This window comes from Branchiostoma floridae, chromosome 9 (genome assembly GCF_000003815.2).
Source record: "Branchiostoma floridae strain S238N-H82 chromosome 9, Bfl_VNyyK, whole genome shotgun sequence".
NCBI classification, from domain to species: Eukaryota; Metazoa; Chordata; class Leptocardii; order Amphioxiformes; family Branchiostomatidae; genus Branchiostoma; species Branchiostoma floridae.
This window is the reverse complement of record NC_049987.1, coordinates 8412119-8426804: the sequence shown is the minus strand read 5'-3', so window position 1 is coordinate 8426804 and position 14686 is coordinate 8412119. Positions and strand designations below refer to the sequence as shown.

Sequence of the window (14686 nt, the reverse complement as noted above, 5' to 3'; positions counted from 1 at the left end):
GGTAAGTCAGCCATACCCAAAGTAAACCAAGCTATGAACAGGTGATCGAACACATGGGGCATATAACATAATACAAACGAATGATTTTAGATAAAGATATTACTGATATTTGTATGGGCTTCTTACCTACTGTGAATCGACAGCGAACATGTGTAAAGCAGAGTTGTTGACGGGGGCAGCCTCATTTTGTTTATAATTCGCTCTCCGTAGTAAAGTTAATTCTCTCCAAGAAGAGGTTCGGCTCAGGTTGTTTTTTGACGCCTAGAAACATAACCGAAACCCAACCTCTGCTTGGAGAGTAGTATTAAAAGCCAATCGTTTATTTCTCCATGGAAAGTGCCACTTGAAAACACGTTACGTTCTAGTGGGCGTGAACAAACATAAACAGTCGTAAATCGGACATGTTGACAACACGTGCCCGGTCACTCCATAACGAGAACCCCCGCTATTTAGAAGTAATCAACCACTAGCGGGTTAGCGGATGGACCAGAGGGGCGTGACGAGTCCGGGGCGCGTGTTGTCGACGTCGGATCAGCTCAAAGTTTGTGTTTCTAATACTTTGGAAAAGCTGAATGTCCTACATCCCGTGTGAAATATTTTCCCCAGGGTATCAAATTGTTTCCTACAGCGCACTTCGATCGTAATGATTGGTTAGCCTCTTTACATAATCTTTTAAATCATCGCATGCTGTTGGTTGATCTTGGTTTATTTTCATAGTAAACCGCACCGTACGTTTGCACAGTGGTAGGGGGCGCGTCCTTGTGTCTGACAGGTTGAACTCCTGACCCTAACTGACCCAATAGTTGTACCCAGATCCAGCTGTGACCGGTGGATTGAACTGCGATCGAGCGAACTGTTCAACATCAAATCAGGTAATGTCAATTCTGTCTTGAACGTAACATTAACTTGAAAATCCGGCAGTCAAGTTGAATAATATGTTACACATCGCCGCCATGGACGTTGGACTTTTGAACTCTAGATCTGAGTACATGTCGGTTTAGGCAAAATTTTGTCTGGAGTTTGGACAAGACAATTTCAGCCATCAACCAACCAGTTTAATCACCTCATCCAATATTAAGGTATTCAATTACTATGTGGTTATAATGTATCGCTCGCCGTTGATTGGTGCTAAGCTATATTGATATTACTGCTGAAATAAGTCAGTCTGGATCTTTTTTCCGTGATTGACCAAAGATACAAATGTATTTACATGTTCCGTCGGTCTTGGGTCAAAGTTGAACCTCAACAGTGGTAAGTGGTTAGGTAAGGTCATTAGGCCTAATTTAGGGATATTACTGTGCATAGGCAGACCCCCGTGTCAAGAATTCAACTCACTTGAGAATGCCAAGTGGCACCTTGCTTTATACACATTAATTATGAAAATCATTCAGGACGTGTCATCGATTTCGATCGACAGTTCCCATCTCACAACTATAACTGATCACCGACAAAAGAGCACAGATTGAATTGTGCAGGCGCCACAATATTGTGCATTGTCACCGTTCTTTGCGACGCCTCAGGGGGGAAGCCATCAGCACATAGATTGCTATGTCACGTCATCATATTGGATAACAGTTTTGGCTTAATTATCTAGAAAATTAAAAGCAATGTAGATATCATTGGTGAGAGTTACTTTTTTTTTGTTTGTGAATGTGATATCCATCCGTAGACAGAAAATTATGTATGGTATTGACTTCGATTGATGTATTTTTCGTTCATTCATATGGTTATAGAAAAAAATGAAAGTCGCCGTCATAGGAGCAGGAATTGTGGGTATGACCTCTGCCCTGCACATCATGGAGCAGTGTTCGTCTGCGCATGGGCAGTTGGAGCTGACCGTCATCTCTGAGAATTTCTGTCCGGACAACACGAGCTACGGTGCGGGGGGGTCTATGGAAACCGCCATCTCAAGAGCACATGAGTGACGCAGAACTGTGTGTAAATTACTCGTTGTATTACATACTTCCGAACAAATCCTGCAGACATTGATTGAGAACCATTTAAACTTCTGCGGATATCTCTTTTTGCTGGATATGTCGCTTATTTTCGATAAGCAAAAGTTTACAATAAAGTTTATAAAACTTACCAGTACAATGTAAGGTTTACAATGTATAAAATATTTGATAAGATTTGATTTTTTTTGTTTATACTCTATCTGACTCTCATTTGTATCAGGAAACGCCTACAGGGTTCCTTTGACTTCTTGACATCGGTTCTCCGGACAAGCTACGCACATGAAGCCGGCATCTTCCTCCAGCCGGGTTACATCGTCCACATGGACCCCATACCAGTAGGTACTAACATATCGAAAGGGACAAACTACATGTTTTATAAGTACGCAAAAGTACTGAAGACTGAAGTGCTCGTGTGTATTGACATGCATTGAACTTTTAACCTTACATCATTTGGTCCGTACACAATGCAAAGGTTCAATCTTACAAGTCTAGTTATCAGTCAAGAATGTTGGCTGTTAACGGGTTTTACCAAGATAATGTGCATCTTTGTCAAAATGTGTGTGACCCTAACGTCTTCCCTCTTGACCTCACCGGAAAGCGACCGATTCGAGATTATCATACAAGGCAATCGTTCAAACAATCGAATGAAACAGAATTATAAGTATTTGTATATCTTGTGTTTAATGGATGACCACGTCTACGTTTTTTCATCCCTACAGGACCCGGCCTGGAAAGACATCGTCGTTGGGTTCCGACATGTCACCCCATGGGAGCTAACCAACCTGTTTCCTGGTTACAAGTACGTCATGTTTCAAACTATACGTCAGAACGTAATTACCCTTAAGTGCTTTCTTTGTCTGTATTAGAGCAAGATGTTCTTTTCCATGTCACAGAGATCGCTTGATTAAGCTTGCTGATATTTTCCAGACAAGGATGGTTCTACACAGCCTTTATCTGCCAGCCTAGAGACTTCTTACCGTGGGCAAAGAAAAGGTAGGAGACTCATTAAAGACATTAAATGACACTGAACGCAGATGCGAAACCGGAAACGACCTATCGTGTTATTGTCTTGCAACAATAACGTCGAACAAAAGCCAGAAACTCCGTAAAGATATTGTATATCCACTTTGAAAGAAGAGAATACAAAGCTATTTTTTTCCTTTTGCTTGACAGGCTTACTCAGAGAGGGATCACCTTCGTGCAGAGAAAAGTTAACACATTGGAAGAGGTACGGATAGAAGACTACCTAATTGATTGATATTAATTGATTGATTGGTTGGTTGGTTTCCGTGTCATACAATTGCGTTGCCAATCTCATGCCGGACTATCTGAATTTTCACGTAGTTGGCGCCACATTACGATATTGTTGTGAACTGCAGCGGCGTGGGAGCGACAAATTTGGCAAGTGACGAGGCCGTTTCAGCGAGTCGGGGTCAGGTCATGAGGGTCTGTACCATAATATATCATATACTGCAAGTATGAAGGGTCTATGTAGAAATAGTTTGAATTGCGACTAGACTTTTACGCTTTTGAATTAGAGGTTCCTACCTATTTTAACTATTTTTAGAGGTCAACTATTTTAACCCATGTTAACTATCTTGCCATACTTCCCAAATGTTTTCGTAGGTAAAGGCTCCCTGGCTGCGGTATTTTGTAGAGACGGACGGAAAACATCCAGTCATCGATGGCATACCATATATGTACCCAAAGTAAGAAAATTTTGATTTAAAGGTCTTTTTTATTTTTAACTCAAAGTACCCCACCAAACTTTAATATATGATGAAAATATAATTTCGCTACACCAATGCGCAATTGAGCAAGACGGGCAAAGCTTAAGCTTTGATTAAATCAACCCGATTTGTGTACTAGTACCTAAGAAATATGTACGCATTTTTAATCTTTTGTTTTGAAATGTGTTCTGCAGTTTGCACAATGTAGTTATCGGTGGAATCAAACAGACTGGGAATTTCCGGAAAACGAACGACCCACGTGACACTGACACCATCTGGAAGGGAATCTTGGCCTTGAACTCTCAAATGAAGGTACGTCGTGTTCTTCTTAAACAAAATAAACATAAATACTTCAAGAGTAGTCACAAACATTCAAACGTATCTTAGTTCTTTTAACGAACGAAGTTTATATGTTGTTCTGTCCTCGTGTGTAAGTGATGATACAGCCATATGGCTTCATTTTGACCAGGCCTTTATTTTGCACAGTTTCAAATACTATATGATAGAGAAATTACTCATACTGTAAACAGTAACATGTTTACCTTTGCTGCAGGGTGCGGAGGTAGTAGAGGAGTGGACGGGTTTCCGCCCCATGCGGGACGGAGGAATCCGGCTGGAGAGAGAGACACTGGCGGGAACTTCAACAGGGCGGTCACTGGAGGTACTAACGTCACTCAGTAGTAGTCCACTGTATTCTGCTGATGCAGCGGTCTGTTCACTCTTTAGCGACAATCAGTCTTTCTATAAAACTCTCCTCTTCATCCAGTTCATCGCAAGCTTTCCTAGTTCCGGTAGTTCCTTTCTGACCGCAAAGGTCCTAGTCCTCTATCCTTTAGGTCTGCCCTCTGTAAGGATAACAGGTTTTTACAGTTTTGCAAAAGTTTAAACTTTGTTCCAACACAAAGAAGGGACTCACCATAAATTTTCGGTCGAGCACTCCGACCTTCTTCAGATGAAATGATTCGCTGACTAATCCGGAAGTCGTCGGATGACCTTTTGCAATATGGAATTTACCAACACAGATGAGCTTTCATTAGGTTTTTACAGTACCTCCCTTTACCTCATTCACTTTTGTGTGATGAGTACTAGTTCTCCTTTACACACACTTCATCTGAAGATATGTATATTTTTCGCCATGAACCTTGGAAATAGTCAGGGTAATTCAGCAACTTCTGTGATGATATTTTTGATGAACTATGCCGCTGTCCGTAACTTTACTTAATGTATGTTGTGTTATCGATAGAAAATGGAAGTTAGTATCATTCTATAATTTAGCAGTAGCCTGGTATCCATCCGCATTATAGCTCCCGAGAACTGCCTCTTTGCGGAGAGGACAGAAGAGACTCGGGAGCTACAATATGGCTGGATACCAGGCTAATTTAGCATTGGATTATTTCAGGCTATATAAAATGCAGAGGTACGTGATTGACTTCTTTTGAGTCTGCAGCCCTAGAGGGATGCAGTACAGAACCTTTACGATGACAAAGACAGTAGAGACAAACAGTCATACTGGTTACGTCTTTTCCAGGTGGTTCATAACTACGGGCATGGAGAGAACGGGGTCACGTGGTCACACGGCTGTGCCAAAGAGGTTGCCGACATCGTGAAAACCATCATGGCGGAACGACGTCCAAAATCTCGTTTATAGGTTTCAACATGTTCGAGATAGTAATTCCCTGAAACGAGTTTCACTGAGAGGACTGGGCGAAAAATCTGTACAAGTAATTCCGAATCGAATGTGGGTAGCATACTCTGGAGGTTCTAAAAGCAATGTGAGCGCAGAGAATGGGACAATAAATGTGTTTAATTTCTTTAATCTAGCTAATTGTGACGACTGCAAAAATTATTGAACACGAAGAACATTTAATGACACGATGAAAAATTTATATATATATATATATATATATATATATATATATATATATATATATATATATAATCCTCTATCATTGTTTTTTTTCATTGGGAGAAGATCGTATGTCCTTGTTTTATGTAAAATTCCAAAGTGGCTAACAGGTGATGTCCTTAACCTACTCCTTACCTACAAGATGTAGCCGCTTGAACCCGAGACTTTCAACTCCGAACATGGAAGTAAAGTTATGATTACGCACTCATGTAGCTTCCCAAACTCCACATGGTCTATGCAATTGTACCGTCCAATGATGATTAATAATAAGCCAACGTACAGTAATTCATATCCCAGAGTATCCTCTCAGTAATCGTTTTCCAGTGCGAAAAGTTTGTCAGCGCTCGGTTTCCAGTGCTGAATATTCGTTAGCACTTTGTTTCTATTGCGGAACATCATTGAGCACTCTGTGTCCAGTGCTTAGCAGGCTTTCCAATGGCTCTCCATTCATGTAAGGTGGTATCTCACTGCACTCACGGCACCGGTGCGGCACTGCGGGGTTCTATACTCTACGGATTTCAGAGATGAAGCTTTCATTTTGTGTATTTTGTTGTCTTCTAGGACATACTTTTACGTATTACGTAATATCTAAATTATAAAAAATCGGCGAAAATAACACAATAGTGTCGTAGTGAACGAACCCCGCAGTGCTGCACCAGTGCAGTGAGATACCACCTTCAGATAGGAGATCACATGATCTACCTGAGTAGCTGGATTGCGGATGGACCGGTGGGGTTAGTTATGAGCCCGGAGGTGGCTGTTGTCGACACGGGACCTAGCCTAGTTTAGGTGTCTAGATCGCCTCACACTTAAAGTCCTGCATCCCCTGCAAAATATTTTCTCCAGAGCAATTATTTCTACATCGCACTTCGATCGTTATGAACGGTAGCTTCCTTACATAAGTTGTTAAGACATCGAATACAGTTGGTTTCTTTTAATAGCAAACTACACCGTTTGTATTGCACAGTGATAGGGGACGCGCCTGTGTCTGACATTTGAACTCCTGACCCCATAGTTGTACCGACATCCAGCTGTGGCTAGTAGATTGAACTGTGATCGAACTATTGAATATCAGGTAAGCTTCAACTCTGTCCTGAACGTTAAATTCCATTAGTTGAGCCTGCTTCCTAAATAACATTATTCATTGTTGGTATACATGGTAGACTTTTAAACTCTGAGTACAGGTCGGTTTGGGGCAAGATTGTGTCAGGAGCTAGGACAAGACATCAGCCATCAACCAACCACTTTCCTAGCCTCAGTCTAAAGGTATTCAATTTCTGTGTGGTCTTAATGTATCATTCGATGTTGACTAGCGCTAAGCTAACTTGTGAAATAACTCAGTTTCTTGGACCTTTTCAGTGAATGTATGTTGTATATTGACAGAAGAAGGATACAAATGTATTTATTAGGTCAGTCAGCGAATGGGTCAAAGTTGAACCTCAATTGTGGTAAGTGGTTAGGTAAGGTCTTTGTAATAATACTGTGCAGCGGCAGAACCATGTGTCAAGAATTCAACTCTTTGGGAATCGAAGTGACACCTTGTTTTATATACAGTCAAACCTGTCTATAGCGGCCACTCAAGGAACTGGAGAAATATGGCCACTATAGACAGGTGGCCACTATAGAGAAAATGTTGATCAATTGACCATGAGCAAGCTACACATGATTTCAGTTCGTACTAATCTTTCTCACCAAGTAAGGGACTGGTCGATATTTAGCGGGGGGGGGAGGGCCGGTCGTCTGGGGGGGGAGGGCCTAGGAAAAAAAATTTGAGCCGGGGGGAGGGCCTAGGAAAAATATTTTGAGACGGGGGGAGGGCCTAGGAAAAAAAATTGCTCGATCTACCAGCAAAATTTGTCCCTCAAAAGGCAGGAAATACTGTTTCAGAGGGTCAAGATTTCAAAATTTCCCCGGGCCTCCACAAGCTTGAGACGCCTCGCGCCCGACTTCGGCGCCCGGCATTGTAAAAAAAGTTGGTGACTCGGGCGCTCCACATGCTGAAATTTCGTTCAGTAATATTTCGCTGCCGCGATCTCTGTTTAACACCGCTACAACGTTGTAAAAATATTGATGTTACAGTATTCATTTACAGTTTGTATAATTATAAAGGTGGGCGGAGAAAAAAAATATCAGTAAAATTTGTTTACCTTTCTTACGAAGCTGGCGCGGCAATTAGCATGAAGCCGAAGTTCATACAGGACCGGGTAGACTTTTCTTAGTGTTCTACTGCTATAATAAGTTCTCGATAAATTTACGAAAACGCGACGTAAAAATGTACTTCCGGTTTGTAATGCCACAATTCAGTCACGGTGACAAAATTTGGCGTCTTAGAAGAACTTGCATTTCTTGTCAACATCTGCGTACGCGTACCAACACATGTCGGTATTTTCCTCAGATTTTACCACAAAAATGACGGGAAAATGCGTGTTTGCTTTCATAATTTGGAACGCTCTGGAAGATGACTGGTGACAGTGTGCCGTCTGCAGTCTGTGAAACGGCCGGTGAGACTTGTGAATTCAGCTTTCCTTGTTTCATATGTTCGCTTCCTTGTTAACGTTATAATCTGTACACATCCTCGACTTGAGAACTATCATAATGATCAAACGCAGTACAAGACATGCGTAACTAAATTTGCATGGGAAATGTTGCTATACGTGTCGTTACCATGACAACAGCCTTGGCGGCAGTCTTTAGATGTACCGATTTGACAGGGCTTGCCACGTTATGCGAAAAATCGAATTAACTTGCAACCAATCACAGCCAGCAGCGGCGCCAAAAAACGCGGTTAAGTTACGTCAATCACTTAGAAGCGGAAAACTTTGCGAATAACCCGGGAAAGTGGCGTCTGTTTATAGTTTGCACCAGCAGGAAAACACTATTTAACTTAAACTGAGTTGAACGATTCCTTTGTCGATAGTTGTAAAACTATGAAAATCACAAACGTGACTGTTCACAAGGCCTCTGATACACACACAGCTACAGAGAAAAGAATCTGAACTAACGTGTCAGACTCGTAAGAGGGTCTGCATGCTCTTTTCCGTAAGGCGTAGGCAGGCCTTTTAATTTCGCGTAATTCGTAGGGAAGCTATTTTATTTCACGTAATTCGTAGTGAGGATGGAAAATTGACTGTAAAGCGTAGCCAGTGTATTTCACGTAAAGCGTAATCTAGCCTAAAAATTTCACGTAAAGCGTAACCTAGCCTAAAAATTACCCGTAAATCGTAGCCTGGTCTCCCAAATTTCATAAGTCGAAGGGTAGTCTACCAGTGAATTTAGCCCCTCAAAACACGGGAAATTGCGTTTCAGATGATCAAGATTTCAAAATTTCCCTTGCAAATCCTTTCACATTCGGTCATCGACATTAGCCAAAATATGTATCGGGGGCCTCGCCCTCACCTTTTGCCGTTAATAGGAATGTTATTGAAGGTAGCTAGCTTAGTCTGGCAGCAAAATCCTATCAAAATGCAGGAAATATCATCTTAGAGGTTCAAGATTTCAAAATTTCCATGGTCCTCCCGTTGCGCCGCCTCGTGCCTTTGGCGCTCGAAATGCTGAAAATATGTTGGGGATGTGACGTGTCAACCTCAAACACCTTTTTTGCTGATAGAAAGGTCATTAGATTTAGCTTTATATAATATCCATCAAATCAAATTTTCTTACAAAAACTCAGGACGCGGCGTTTCAGGGGGTAAGGATTTCAAAATTTTTCCGGACTTCCCTTGCGACGCCTCACCCCTTCGGCGCTCGACATGGCAAAAATAAGTTGTGTGGCGTCACCCTCAAAAGCTTACACTAAATCCCTGGGAATCTTTAATTAGATATGCCATTTAACTTTTGTCTGCCAGCGAAAATTTACCCTCAAAATGCAGGAAATAGTGTTTCAGAGAGTCAAAATTTAAATCTTCCCCGCGGAGCATGCCCCCGCCTCTGTCGAGTGTTGACAGCCTTCCAGAATTTTACAGTCAAAGGTGTTCCAGATGTTGCGGGTCCAATTATTGCAAAGTTGCAAGCGAATATATAATGACATCGTGGCTCGACATTTTCTTACAACAGAATTCGTTTGGTATGATGTAGTCGGTAGAGTTCTATCCCTTCACTGTTGCAGGAGGCGTACGTATACTTCCGTTCGTTCGGAGGGCTGCACGAGCTGTTTGTAGGCGTATACTGACAGCTAAGCTGGCTATTTGTTCTATTGTGGGCATGTACTTAGGTCCTGAGAATTGTAGTTGTTCTTCTCGTAAGTTGGCTGTTACTTGAATGGGTCTCTTGGTTACAGCCATTATATAAACATTCTTCCAAAATTGCCCCTAATTGTCATGCCCCCCGTGACCTAATACTGGTAATTTACTTACACAAAACCCTGAACTGTGCATCGAGTGGTCACTTGCAGCCACAGTTTTCTCAATATCAACATTCCTATCATTTCGGGTTTAACTTTCTGGTGGCCTGTGTAACGTCACTGTGTGACATGAAAACGTTCAACACGAGTACTATCCAGATACGTTAAGTTGTTGGAAATTTCCATCTAATTACGTACAGACTACTATAGTTACATATGCAAAAGGCTATTATCTCTTTCAGTCTGTTCATTCGTGATTCATAATCACCGGTCTAACCAGTTTTTAGGCATAAAGGCAGCTCCGAGTCCTACTTCCTACATACCAGACCATCTAAATCTACACGGGCTGTTCTCGGCATTGACAGGTAATACTGCAAAACGTTTATCTTCACTCTTTGTTTGCATTGTAGTAGTTTCGTACTCTACAGAACGTTTAAATCGGTAACACCAATTCGGTAACATTTGTAACTTGTTCTTTATGTATCCGGATTTTCTTGTCCGGCTTAACTTGGTCACTCCCAATCCCTACATCCGAATGCCTGAGAATGTAGAGAATAAGTCAAAGCCTGTGTAGGTCTAGGCTTACCTGTGTTCATAACAACACCTACATGTATCTACTCATTGATTTGTATTTGAGTCAATAACAGAAAAAGCAAGACAGAACATTCAGGCCGACTCTAGTATGTGGTTCATCTTTACGCTTGACAGGAAAATTGGGCAACATCTTTAAATAGCGTAAACCGTTGCCAGCCTTTCTGAATTTAGCGTAAAACGTTGCCGGCCTTCGTGAATTTAACGTAAAGCGTTGTCGACCGTCCCGAATTTAGCGTAAAGCGTTGTCAGGACCCTCCGTGCAGACCCTCTCGTAATATATTCCAGTTTCCCGACAATTTTGCCCATTCGATCCGTCATTTTTGACCGACAAAATGGATGTCCAAAAAGCGTGGCATTTTAAAAAGATCTCCCAAGTACAAGTCTGCGTTCGCACGCCCGCCGGCAGCTACAGAAGCGACCGGTCGACCCCGCCGTGGGATCGTCGTCACACGTCGGCTCCCCCCTCCCCACTTCAGTTTTGGTCAGTCGCATCGTGCTGACGTTTTTGTAGTCATTTTCCCCCGATTAATTACCGTCAGTTATTGCCACCACAGAACCAAGAAAAAGTACAAAAGGTATTTGAATTATAAATTGTCTCCGACAAGCTCCTCAGACCCCATGAACTTGTAATGCGTTAAGTAAAGGGGCGGGGCGCGCGCCGGGAAGCGGCGCAAATCTACTAGAAATCCAGGTACAAAATACTCAGTTTGTGGCGTTGTTTGGATAGAGTGGATTTATGAATATCAGAAGAACACAGTAGCCTCCATGAATCATATATTTATGGGCTCCGAGCCATTCAATTTCCCTTTTTTTGCTAGGGGTAAGAGATCTGCCTCGCGATGAAAACCAGTAGCATAAGTATGACGTAAATGACATTTCCAAGCGGGAGCGCAGTGATATATTGGCGTCTTTAATATTTCTCAAATTTTATAGGAGGGGGGAGGGCCTAGGAAAAATATTTTGACTTGGGGGGAGGGCCTAGGAAAAATTTTTTGACCTGGGGGGAGGGCCTAGGAAAAATTTTTTGACCCGACCCTCTGACGACCGGCCCTCCCCCCCCGCTAAATATCGACCAGTCCCTAACATTGTCTCGATCGGTAAATTCACCGACAAAGACTTGCACTTTTGATGACAAGGCATGCATACCTTCTGCTACCGCCCAAATGACCCTGCTAGGAACTCCGAATCCTCGCAAACTACAATTTCAAACACGGTGCAGGGTGACATAAGGCTGCAGTATGGTTGCTGGCAGTGTTTCTGTATCAACGGGACCTGAAATTGTGTGGCCGTGGCCACGTTGGACAGGTGGCCGCTAAGCCTATTTCTTAATCATTACGAATACAAGGGACCGACAAGGTCGCAATGCAATGGTGGCCGCTAATACAGGTTAGACTGTATAACGTTACATAATGTAATTACTCGGGACGTGTCGTCGATTTTGGGAGCCACCTCACAACTGTAACTGATCATTTTCTAGACCTCAGTATTGAGGTCTGATGTGATTAGGTGAGGTCACTACGGATAGTACTCTGTCACACCCCTGTGACAAGAATTCTCTGTACCTGTCGGCAATTTCAACTAGTGGACAATTGTTGACGCCTCACAACAAATGTACTGCATAGCATTATGTAGGACGAGGCCATACAAGATGGAATGTGTATGATGTCATCGTTCTTTGCGACGCCTAAGGTACGAAGCCATTGGCACAACAATCGATATATGTTACTATCTTATGTCACATTATCGTCATGGATACGAATTTTCAGTATTGACTCTGCTGCCGATTGCCAGAGCATCTAGGTGGCTATTACAGATAAGAGTTCTTTCTTTCTGTTTCTTGTATTCACCTGTACGGATGCCGAATAATTTTTTTATAAATATAAATATCCATTTTAGCAAAATGAGAGTCGCCGTCGTAGGAGCAGGAATTGTGGGTATGACCTCTGCCCTGCACATCATGGAGCAGTGTTCGTCTGCGCATGGGCAGTTGGAATTAACAGTCATCTCTGAGAAGTTTTGTCCGGACAACACGATGGCGAGTTACGGACCGGCAGGTCTGTGGAAACCGCCGTCACAGGAGCACATGACTCACGCAGAGCTGTATGTGATTATAAATTACTCGTTGTCTGACAATTACATAGTTCCGAGCAAATCTTGCACATTTAACGGGAGCTAAGTAAACTTCTGTATGTGATTATAAATTACTCGTTGTCTTAACAATTACATAGCTCCAAGCAGATCTTGCACATTTAACAGAAGCTATGAAAAGTTCTGTGGATATATCTCTTTTGCGTGATGTGTCGCTTACCGTACAGTGTTCAGGGCCGGGATAGGTATACTCTGAACAATAAGACCATGGACCATCCTTTTCATAGCAAGTAGGACACGGCTTCCTCGATATGTATTGCACATTCATGCGATAAAGAAGCAAGAAAAATGATTACCTAGATAATAATTTGTGAAGTATTTGAAATTGTCAGTAAGTTACAATAGCAAAGTTTACAATATTTGTAAAACTTGCCGTTGTACAATCTACATACTTTCACTGCATGTGAGATATTTGATAAGATTTGTAAACGTTTTTGTTTATATCCTTTCTGACCGTGACTTGCACGTACCAGGAAGCGGCTACAGGATTCCTTTGACTTCTTGACTTCGGTTCTCCGGACAAGCTACGCACATGAAGCCGGCATCTTCCTTCAGCCGGGTTACATCGTCCACATGGACCCCATACCGGTAGGGACTAACATATCGAAAGGGACAAACTACATGTACGTAAAAGTACTAAAGACCCAATCACTCATGTGTCGCCCTTTAACTTTTAACCTTGCATTACGAATAAAAAGGTGTAGTCTTACATATAAGGGTCTAAAATGTTTACGGGTTTTACCAAAATAATCTGCATCTTTGTGATATTTTGTATGACCCTTTTTTCTTCCCTCATGACCTCAATGGAAACCGGCTGATTGGAGCTTCTCATAATAGACAAAGCTTCAAACAAACAAATCAAACAAAAATATAAGTACATTGTAAGCCCAGTGTGTGATGGATTACTATTATTAGGAATGTCTTTTTTTCATCCCTACAGGACCCGGCCTGGAAAGACATTGTCGTTGGGTTCCGACATGTCACCCCGTGGGAGCTAACCAACCTGTTTCCTGGTTACAAGTACGTCATGTTACAAAGTTGATATACGCTAGAACGTACTAGTAAGTATTTTTTGGTGCTTCTTTTGTCTGTATTCTATTAGAGCAAGACGTCACCACAATTGAAATACTCTTTTTTTTTATGTCACAGAGGTCGCTTAATTACTCAAATCATGACATACTTTAAGCTTCCTGATGTTTTCCAGACAAGGATGGTTCTACACTACCTTCATATGCCAGGCTAGAGACTTCTTACCGTGGGCAAAGAAAAGGTAGGAGACTCGTTCAATGACATCAAACGCAGATGCAAAACCAGAAACGACCTGTCGTGTTATTGCTTTGTAAAAAAAATAACGACAAATAAAAGTCAGGACTTACAAAACTACTTTTTTTCTCGTTTGCTTCATAGACTGACTCAGAGAGGAGTTGGCTTCGTGCAGAGAAAAGTGAACTCATTGGAACAGGTACGGACAGCAGGCATTGTGCTACCTAATTGCTTGATTGATTGGTTTTCGTGTAATGCAATTGTGTTACAAATCTCATGCCAGATTACTAGTATTTGGATTTTTTCTCGCAGTTGGCGCCACATTACGATGTTGTTGTGAACTGCAGCGGTTTGGGTGCTGCGAAGCTGGCAAGTGACGAGGCCGTTTCAGCGAGTAGGGGGCAGGTCATGAGGGTATGTACCATAATGTATTGTACTGCAAATGTAAAGCGTCTTTGTAAAACGACTTCAAATTTGGACTAAACTTTTACGTTTTAAATTGAGAGGTTCCTACCAATGGTCAACTATTCTAACCCATGTTTACTATCTTGCCATACTCCCAAATACTGCCCTAGGTAAAGGCGCCCTGGCTGCGGTATTTTGTAGAGACGGACGGAAAGCATCCAGTCATCAACGGTTTTACATATATGGTCCCGAAGTGAGAAAATGTTTTCTAAAAGCTTTTTTTTTAGCTCAATGTACTTCATCAGAAATTCTTCTCTTTTCACTAAACCAATTTGTCATTGAGCAG

The 14686-nt window shown here is 42.0% G+C and overlaps 2 protein-coding genes across 6 annotated transcripts in view; both read left to right on the top strand.

Moving 5' to 3' along the window:
* The first annotated feature begins 733 nt into the window (after positions 1–733).
* LOC118423358 (D-amino-acid oxidase-like) lies at positions 734–5572 on the top strand. The gene is made up of 11 exons (XM_035831472.1): positions 734–872; positions 1734–1934; positions 2176–2290; positions 2675–2754; positions 2883–2948; positions 3129–3183; positions 3300–3401; positions 3582–3664; positions 3880–3997; positions 4239–4346; positions 5214–5572. Exons 2-11 carry the CDS (start codon positions 1918–1920, stop codon positions 5331–5333), a joined length of 864 nt encoding a protein of 287 aa, XP_035687365.1. The 5' UTR covers positions 734–872; positions 1734–1917; the 3' UTR covers positions 5334–5572.
* Positions 5573–6369: 797 nt separating this feature from the next.
* LOC118423357 (D-amino-acid oxidase-like) overlaps positions 6370–14686 on the top strand; it is an 11530-nt gene continuing 3213 nt past the window's right edge. The window contains exons 1-9 of one of the 5 annotated variants that reach the window (XM_035831466.1): positions 6370–6666; positions 6776–6857; positions 12421–12624; positions 13146–13260; positions 13613–13692; positions 13877–13942; positions 14080–14134; positions 14248–14349; positions 14511–14593. In XM_035831466.1, the coding sequence (XP_035687359.1) occupies positions 12425–12624; positions 13146–13260; positions 13613–13692; positions 13877–13942; positions 14080–14134; positions 14248–14349; positions 14511–14593 (701 nt within the window). In that variant the 5' untranslated portion in view covers positions 6370–6666; positions 6776–6857; positions 12421–12424. Of the gene's footprint in view, positions 6667–6703; positions 6858–9796; positions 10296–11865; positions 12214–12420; positions 12625–13145; positions 13261–13612; positions 13693–13876; positions 13943–14079; positions 14135–14247; positions 14350–14510; positions 14594–14686 lie in introns of those variants that run through there. The other 4 variants (XM_035831469.1, XM_035831468.1, XM_035831470.1 and 1 more) reach the window with 4 other exon arrangements.